Source organism: Lactuca serriola, chromosome 1 (genome assembly GCF_051521515.1).
Source record: "Lactuca serriola cultivar US96UC23 chromosome 1, Lser_US96UC23_V15, whole genome shotgun sequence".
Lineage (NCBI taxonomy): Eukaryota > Viridiplantae > Streptophyta > Magnoliopsida > Asterales > Asteraceae > Lactuca > Lactuca serriola.
In genome coordinates, this window is record NC_136408.1 from 24,273,329 (window position 1) to 24,282,688 (window position 9,360).

Here is a 9,360-nt window from a genome sequence, read left to right on the forward strand (position 1 = left end):
CGTGGATCCTGCTTGAGGCCATAAAAAGACCGATGTAATAGACAAACATGATCTAGTGCAGAGGGGTCTCGGAAACCCGGCGGCTGATGCATATAAACTGTTTCCTGTAGATGGCTGTGAAGAATGGCGTTCTCCACGTCCAACTGATGAACCATCCAGTGATGAGAGACTGCAATGCTGAGAACGGTTCGAATAGTTGCATGTTTAACAACTGGACTAAATGTTTCATCACAATCAATGTCGGGATGCTGACTGCGTCTATTAGAGACCAAACATGCCTTGTATCGAGCTAGAGAACCATCTTCATTGAGTTTCTTTTTAAACAACCAAATACAGTTAACCACATTAGCATTTTGGGGCCGAGGTACAAGTACCCAAGAAGAATAAAGCAAGAGGAGAACGTCGGCCGAACTTAGGAATAGGCTAGGGTTGAGAGAATAAGCTCTAATACCATGTTAATGAAAATAATTTCCCATGCAAAATAATTGCGCCTCTCACGGTTAATAAATACTACAAATAATACAAATGGGTTGCCTAACTAAATATGTAACATCTCATTTATTAAATAAACAAATAGATAGAAATTAATAAACGAATAGTGGCCCTTAATTTGTAATAAGATACCAGTGTGTGTGTCATAAGGAGCTAAATGACATAATTCCTAGAAATTGGGGTCTTTATTGTAGTAAAGTTTGGGACGCAAGGGATAAAGAGTAAAATGGGGACTTAAATTGTAATGTTTAGAGAAGGAAGGGTTGAAGCAAGGGCAGCAGATCCCATAAGAACTCTGCAGTTAAGCTTGCTCGGGCGGGAGTAGTACCAGGATGGGTGACCCCTGGGAAGTCCTCGTGCCAAGTGACCCAAAGCGGACAATATTGTGATACGTGCCAGAGGGGGATGTTACAAATGGTATCAGAGCCAGGGCACGGGTCGATGTGTTCGACGGGGACGTCGAACCCTATAATGGGGGGGGGGGTGAAAGTGGGTTAGATCTGATCCCACATCGACTGGGAAGGAGAACTAAGCATTCCTTATAAGGGGTGTGGATACCTTCCCTATCACAACGCATTTTAAAGCCGTGAGGGCAGCAGATCCCATAAGAACTTTGCAATTAAGCGTGCTCGGGCGGGAGTAGTACCAAGATGGGTGACCCCCTGGGAAGTCCTCGTGCCGAGTGGCCCAAAGCGGACAATATTGTAATACGTGCCAGAGGGGGATGTTACAAACGGAAAATGGGTTAGATCTGATCCCACATCAGCTGGGAAGGAGAACTAAGCATTCCTTATAAGGGGTGTGGATACCTTCCCTATCACAACGCGTTTTAAAGTCGTGAGGGCAGCAGATCCCATAAGAACTTTGCAATTAAGCGTGCTCGGGCGGGAGTAGTACCAAGATGGGTGACCCCCTGGGAAGTCCTCGTGCCGAGTGGCCCAAAGCGGACAATATTGTGATACGTGCCAGAGGGGGATGTTACAAATGGTATCAGAGCCAGGGCACGAGTCGATGTATTCGACGGGGATGTCGAACCCTATAATGGGGGGTGAAAGTAGGTTATATCTGATCCCACATCGGCTGGGAAGGAGAACTAAGCATTCCTTATAAGGGGTGTGGATACCTTCCCTATCAAAACGCGTTTTAAAGCCGTGAGGGCAGCAGATCCCATAAGAACTCTGCAGTTAAGTGTGCTCGGGTGGGAGTAGTACCAGGATGGGTGACCCCCTGGGAAGTCCTCGTGCCAAGTGGCCCAAAGCGGGAAATATTGTGATACGTGCCAGAGGGGGATGTTACAACTCCCTTGCCCCGTTCCTCTTGTTGCTACACCTCAGCTCATGACCGCCAACGCTTCACCCACCGCAGTTGAAGACGGGGACCGCCTTGGAGCGTTATGGCAACAGTCGATCGAAAGAAGCCACCTACGGATGTCGTTGCTGCTGTTTCTGGTGGGAGTCGCCCACCTCTTCTTCTCTTATTCCGTTGTCGTTCGTCGGTGCTACGTCCCAGCTCAGTCCGCCGTCGTTAACGCCGACTGTAGAGTTGATGTTGCCGCCGTATCAAACCATCGCCACCGCTGTATGCCACCAGGTGGGTGGCTGGGTTTATTTGCGAACGAAAGGCGTGTTTGTGTGCTTCTTCTGCTAGTGTGCATGACGCATGTGTGGTTGCTTGGCCAGATTTCATGAGAAAAGCCACCACCACCACCGTGAGGTGGTGGCTGTCACCTTCAACCACCGCCTGCCACCACAAGGGCGGCTCTGTGTGTGTGTTCATTTGGATATTATATTGTATTATTGTATTTTGGTCGGAATAATTAAGGAAATATGTCAACACCACCGTGAGGTGGTAGCCGCCACCGTGATCCGTCGTTGACCACCACTACCCGAGGTGGTAGTGGGTGGTTCCCGACTTATTATTAACGTTAATTAACCTAAAAGTTTAACGAATGGACTAATTGGAATGCGATTTGGGTTGGAAACCCTAATTAGGGTTTAGAAAACCCTAATTTTGGATATGTTAATTTGGAATTTTTGGGACCTACATGTTTGGACCATTGGATTGGAATTACGAATTAATCTCGACCACATTGTATGTTGACCTAGTAGAGTGATGGGCTTTATGGATTAAGTCCTTAATGGGTTAAGTAGGAACACTTAACCCTAATTGTCATTTTATGTGAAAACCCTAATTTTGCTTGGGCCTTAAGTTGGGTCTTTCTATTGGTCTTTGGTGATTGGGCTACTAATGGTCCATCCAAGAACAAGTATATGGACTAGAATATTTGGATGGACTTTAGGGTAAGGCTCATGTGAGGGGTTTGGTCCCCATTTCGAAAATTGGATCATAAATGGGCAATAACTAGGCCTGGATGATTATGAGATATTGGACCATCAGAATGCCAAATGTTTGGACTAGAATAAATGGTTAGGCCTTAAGGTAAGACCATGTAGAGGTTCAGGCCCATTTTAGAAAATTGGGCCATATGTTGGGGTTTGGTCCATTGTTTGACTTTTGGGCCTTTGGAGTGTGAGCTTGGGCCTTGTGCTTGAATCAAGCTAGGTTGGGGGTAAAGTAGTCTTTTTACCCCAAACATGGACTTATGGTTATGTCTTGGAACCCAATCATTAATTGGGTGCTGTTTTGATGTTGACAGTTCGGGAATCTGTCATCCAACAGCTAGAATTTCGTTCACTGGACTTCAATAGTGTGAGGTGAGTTACCTTCCTATAGAAGTGGGTCGAAGGCACCAATGCCGACCCACTAGTAGTTGTTTATAGTTAGATGATTGTATTTGTGATAATTGTCCGATATGCCATTATCTGTTACGATTTATGTGCTAGTATGCTATGATATTATGTGATAGTGGTAGGGTGAAATAGACCCCGTATTCGGTCGATAAGACCGAAGGGGTAGGTCGGGCACCCAGATATGTCTGGTAGTATGATTATGTATGCTATTATGTGGTAGTGGTAGGGGTAAAATAGTCCCTGGTTATCGGTCGAAATGACCGAAGGGGTAGGCCAGCACCCAGATATGTTAGGCAGTATGTGATTTATGTGTATATGCTAGGGTATTATGTGGTAGTGGTAGGGGTGAAATAGTCCCCAGTTATCGGTTGAAAGAGACTGAAGGGGTAGGCTAGCACCCTGATATGCTAGGGAGTTACCGGTTGAAAGAGACCGAAAGGGTAGGCTAGAACCCTGATATGCTAGGGAGTTACCGGTTGAAAGAGACGGAAAGGTTATGCCAGCACCCTGATATGCTAGGCAATTACCGGTTAAAAGAGACTGAAAGGGTAGGCCAGCACCCGAATATGTTAGTCGGTTACCGGTTGAAAGAGACTGAAGGGGTAGGCCAGCACCCGGATATGCTAGGCAGTATGTGTATTATATGGTATGTGGTATGATGGGGGAACTCACTAAGCTTCGTGCTTACGATTTTCAGTTTTGGTTCAGGTACTTCTTCTTCAAAAGGAAAGGAGCCAGTACGATCGCAACGCATCACACTATGTTTTCCGCACATGAGATCTTTGGGATTATACTCTAATATTGTTTCATTATGACATTTTTTATTATTGACATACTAGTTTTTGATATGGGATCACACTATGGATGTTTTTATACTATTGGTTTTATAATAACTTAATTAAAAATGAAATTTTTGGTCTTGAATTTTGGGATGTTACAAAATACCAAAAGAGAATACAAGCTATATATATAATACATATATACGTCTAACAAAGCCAATGTGGGACTAGCCCACTTGGTAGAGGCTTTGTCTTTTAGATTGGGAGTCTCAAGTTCTATTTCAGGCATTGACGGTTTCGTGATAATAACTGTTTTCGTGATAGTAACTGCTAACCATTAATCCCGTCGATCAGAAAAAAGATACATGTGTGACAATCGTGAATCTAGCAAGTCTTATCCCTATTTTCACATTTGTATCTTCAACAAAATTTAACTTTAATAGGTTCATGTTTTCATATATACATTGAACCACCTCTTAGTGAATAAGGTGTTGTTTGTTTATGTCTGTAGATCTTTTTGACTTCTTCTATCTGCATCGTGTTGATCATGCATATACATTAGCCTTTGCAGACTGTTTTTTTAAGATTGCAGACCTAAAAACGTATGCACATCCTCTTCCTGGCGCAGACATGGACCAAAGTCTTCTAACCTTTTTAGACATCTTCTAGCTAAAGAACATATATATCTTTGTTTTTTTTTTTAAAAAAAAAAACTTAGATTTAGTCAAACTATATATATTATAAAAAAAACAATACTTCAAGAAAAAATGTTTAACGATACAAACATGGACTTTATGACAAATTTAGAAATGAACATTAATGATTGTAGGAGTTGTTTATATAGATATGAAAAAAAAATCTTAATATTGTCTTATATTTTTTTATATCAAATTTTATAAAACATTATTTAATATAATATTATCTATTTTTAGAAAAAATAATTATGACCAGTTTTTAATTGATATAAATGAAAAAGTAAAATGAAAATTTGAATTTTGAATTTTAAAATCAAAGTTTGTTTTCATCAATTTTATGTGTTAAATAAATTCTTTGATTCGTACCATTTTATTTCCACTTTTTATAAAATAACACATAAAATTTGATATGTATTAGTTAATTATCTATAATAAAGTCATAAAAGTATTGAAAATCTCTTTTATGTTTTAAAAAAATAAGTTTATTTAGATTTTAGTTTATTTTAACAATCTACAGATGTTAAACAACAAACGTTTTTTTAGACTGTAAATGTTTGATCCACCTCTTATACTGCAGAGGTCTACATAAGGTCTACATAAGCTAACTCAGTTGTCTAAGTTAGTGTAGAGTGACTCACATTGTCAAGCTCACTCAACCGAGGCATCATTTTTTTTTCTCATTTTAAATAGTTTGTTTTTTATAATAGTTCTTAGTTCATTGGTGAATTCGAAGATTTTAAATAACCGCTAACCAATTATAATATTAATTCAAATTTTGACCTGATCAACATGTGATAGCATTTTAAATAGTTGTTTACCTTCTAATGACATGTTTTTTACAGATGTTTTTTTAACTTTTTAAATAGTTCCTTACCCAAAATCCAACATTAACTTTAACTAATATAATGACAAAACAAAAAAGAATTATTTATGTTATAAGAAGCCAAACTATCCTTTTCCTTCACCAATTTATTGTCAAAAGAGAAGTGCTTACAAGATTTTTCTCTTTCTCTCTCTCTAGAGGATATCATGGATTGTCATGTTCCTATCATTCATGACCAGACTTAGCGGTCAAACCAAATACCGCGTTTTCTTCAATCTTTATAAAAACCATAAATAATATAAAATATAAAACATAAAACATATTCTATTCTAAAAAAAAATTCTCATCCACTAATAAATTTAAACCTTTCTTTTATCTTGTTATTTAGAAAATCCTAGAAATTAATAGGCTTTCAATTAAAATCCGTATGCTAACTACGGATCAATATATAATTTCATCTATATCTATATTCTATGACTATCTACATAATATCTATAGAAGCTATATTATATACAAAACAAAAAAGATAGAAAATTAGAGTATACTGTATAATTTATCTACTCATTAAGCCAATCTAGACTAAATGACTCTTCTGCCACTTTAACACAAAGATCAGTCAACTCTTTCCCCATTTCTTTCCACTCCCATGAAATCTCTTCATCACAAATCACCCTTCTCAATGATCTCAACCACTTAATCGATCTTGGCAACCTCTTAATCCTTGGGCATTCCCTCATATCTATCTCCTTCAAACTCACACACCCACCTATTTCCTCATTCAGACATTCAAGATTCAGACACTGAGAAACATCAATATAATCCAACCATACCAAATTCTTGATTCCACACGGAAGCTTTTTCAGCTTTGGACACGCGTACACTCTCAAAATCCTTAAAAAAATCAGCTTCCCGATATCAAAAGGAAGCTCCTCAAGACTCTCACAGCTTGTAATGCTTAAAACCCGTAACGTTTTCACCTGACAAATGCTCGAGGGTAGTTTCGTCATTTCGGTACAGTGGTCCATTGTGAGGTGGGAGAGGTGTGGGAATAGATGGGAGAGGTCTAGTTCTGATTCCTCTCTTAGGTTTATCTTGCAGAGGAGAAAAGAGATTTTTTCTAGGTTTGTGAAGGGTATTATCGTCTTTGGTAGTTCAGGAATTGTGATTTTTTCCATCCAGATGCTTCTTAAGTGGGAGGATTTACCTAACACCCATAAATTTAGAACCTCTGCGGTTTTTGTGTTGTAGTTTATTACAACTAAAGCTCTAAGCTTTGGCATGTTTTCAATGAATGGAGGAAGGAAATAATCGGTTGAATCAAAATTCAAGATCAAGACTTCAGCTTTAGGAAATTCCATTTTTGACCAATCCGTTTCTTTCATTTCACCTAATCATTTCAAGAATTTGGCATAAGTAATGTAAACCCTTGTAATTTAATTTGAAAATTATGTGTTCTTTTTACCTGTATGAATTGAAACAATTCTTGCAAGAAATTGCTGATCGATGTTCCTCTCCCATTCTTTGGGTAACCCTTTTTCTCTTCTTGCCATAACAAGTCTTCTTCTGTTGTTAACACTCTCAAAGCTGCTCATATGAATAGCAAGGTCTCTTAACACATCATGTTGACACACTGAGATCTCACAATGGCTACTATATATATCTCCAGCCCTGAAATGTTTTTTTTTGTATTAAAGATCAATTAAATAACCGGAAATGAATTAACTTTCTTGTATATATATATATATTATATATATACCTTTCTTCTTTCAAAAGGGTGAGAAGATTTTTGTTTGAGAGCTCGAGAATAATGGCAAAAGCTTCTTCATCATCGATGTCATGAAGCTCAGTCCATATATTGATAAGAACATCTAGAGGGATCTTTTTGTCTTCTGGGAAAGAACCCAAATCAAGAAAGCAGTTTCTCACTTTTTCTGAGAGGTAATCGATGCTGAGTTTCATCCTGTTGAGCAACTCGATTTCATGGGAGTCGCATATTGGTTGGGCTCTTGATAATCTGCTGTTGGCACCTCTCCAGTACATTTCAGGCTGATCTCTTAGTGAAGCTCCGATCACTTTCAGAGCCAATGGAAGCCCTTTGCATTTCTCCACAACCTATTAAACCCAGGACTCCATTAACAAAGGGTTCACATATTTATTGATTAAACAAACAAGAAACAAGTTATACCTGTTTGATCAGATTCTCATCAGATCCAGGAGGTATTGAGGTTGTTCCGAAAGCAGTGTGACAGAAAAGGGAGATTGCTTCTTCTTCTCTTAGCAATTCTAACTCATAGGTTGAGTTGAGAACTTTAGATGGAAACTTGATGCGCGAAACCACAAGAGTTTTGCAACCAGGAACATTGAAGATAAGCTGGTGGAGAACTTGATCTGACCAAACATCGTCCAAAACTACCAGGGTGGGTGTCACTGTGTTCCGATGGTTATATTGATTAAGTGGCCATTGGGGGGATATGTCAGAATTCCCATTGAGTTTGCTTCTTGAAAGAAACCCCCAAATATCTTGCCTTAGTTGCTGTACATTCGGAGACTGGGATACAGTCAGGAACAAGATCTCATTATTAAAGTAACCTGAAACAGAAACACCACAGAAGCATTTCGTCGAACACTTTAGAGGCAGCAAAAAAAGGAAAAGAAAGTTAGGAGCGAAGGAGTTCAGAAGTTAACGTACTTCGTACTTCATCGTCTCTGCAAATTTCTCTGGCTAAAGTAGTTTTACCACTGCCGCCAATTCCATTGATCCCGATAACAACCAAATCATCTGTATCGAGAAGCATACCTTTAACTTTCCTCTTCCCCAGCTCCATTCCAACCTTTTCCAAACCACCCTCATATTGCTCCTCCTCGTTCATATTATTCATCGCCTCCTCCAACCACCATCCTTCACCGCCTCCTCCGATTTTCATGGACCCAAGCCGCTGCTCCAGCCTCCGAGCGGAGCCCTCAAGTCGATCAAACCGCTCAGTGGTCTCGAATCTCACGTGATGCACGTCAGCGAGGACGTGAGCCTGAAGCGGACCCTGTAAGAACCTCGATATCTTCTTCTCGACCTTCTCCATCTTCCGCGACAACTGTAGGTTCTTGTAGACGTTCCAACGGCTGGAGACGAGGACTTTTCCAGCGAGTTCGAGGCCGTCGCGGAGAGCTCTGGAGAGAGAATCGAGCTGCATCTGACGTGTCGGGGTTAACTCCACGCCGGAGTACTTGATTTCTTCGATGATGGGAAGGAGTTCTTCGATGGAAAGTTTAAGCTGCTCGGCGCTGGGCTTGCAGAGGCAGGCCTTTCTTGTAATGGTTATTAACATTTTAAGAAGCTCGGTGGCAATCTCTCCGGCAAAGAAGTCCGTGACCGCCATTTTATTTGTCCACCGGAGCCGGTGCGTTTTGCAGAGAAGGAAGAGGTTGAGTAATTGTGTTGTTTATACGAAGCGAGAGTGGAGATGGGTCATGTGAGTATGTGACGTTAATGTCAACTAATGGTATTCAAATTACTCTTATACCCTTATGCCCTTGTTCTTCTTTTCTTTTCTTTTTTTTCTCTTTTTTTTTTTTCAAATATCTTTTACCAACTTTTTATCCAACAGAAGCGTATTATCCGAAACTGTTTAAAAATATCTAAATAAAAAATTTAATCTAATTTTTTTTTAACTAGTAAATATAATATATTCTTAAAATAATACTTAATTCCACCTATATTCACAACTTTGACTTTAAAAAGAAACGACACCACCTGATATCGTTGGACTATTTAATCTTTTAGTAAAAAAAAAATAATCTAATTTGTTCTAAAATTCATATTAGTA

The 9,360-nt window shown here is 39.4% G+C and overlaps 1 protein-coding gene across 1 annotated transcript; it reads right to left on the reverse strand.

Annotated features, from left to right (window-relative positions):
- Nucleotides 1–5,885: 5,885 nt before the first annotated feature.
- ADR1-L1 (ADR1-like 1) lies at nt 5,886–9,011 on the reverse strand. Its single transcript, XM_079021856.1, has 5 exons — nt 8,229–9,011; nt 7,725–8,128; nt 7,296–7,651; nt 7,002–7,207; nt 5,886–6,926 (listed from the first exon to the last, which is right to left on the reverse strand). The coding sequence occupies exons 1-5, from the start codon at nt 8,911–8,913 to the stop codon at nt 6,097–6,099; spliced, it is 2,481 nt and encodes an 826-aa protein (XP_078877982.1). The 5' UTR covers nt 8,914–9,011; the 3' UTR covers nt 5,886–6,096.
- Nucleotides 9,012–9,360: the final 349 nt, after the last annotated feature.

Coding starts and splice junctions, on each gene's coding strand:
- ADR1-L1 (XM_079021856.1), bottom strand. CDS start 8,913: ATGGCGGTCACGGACTTCTTTGCCGGAGAGATTGCCACCGAGCTTCTT. Junction 7,208..7,295: donor ACCCTTTTGAAAGAAGAAAG/GTATATATATAA, acceptor AAAACATTTCAG/GGCTGGAGATATATATAGTA. Junction 6,927..7,001: donor AATTGTTTCAATTCATACAG/GTAAAAAGAACA, acceptor TGAAATGATTAG/GTGAAATGAAAGAAACGGAT.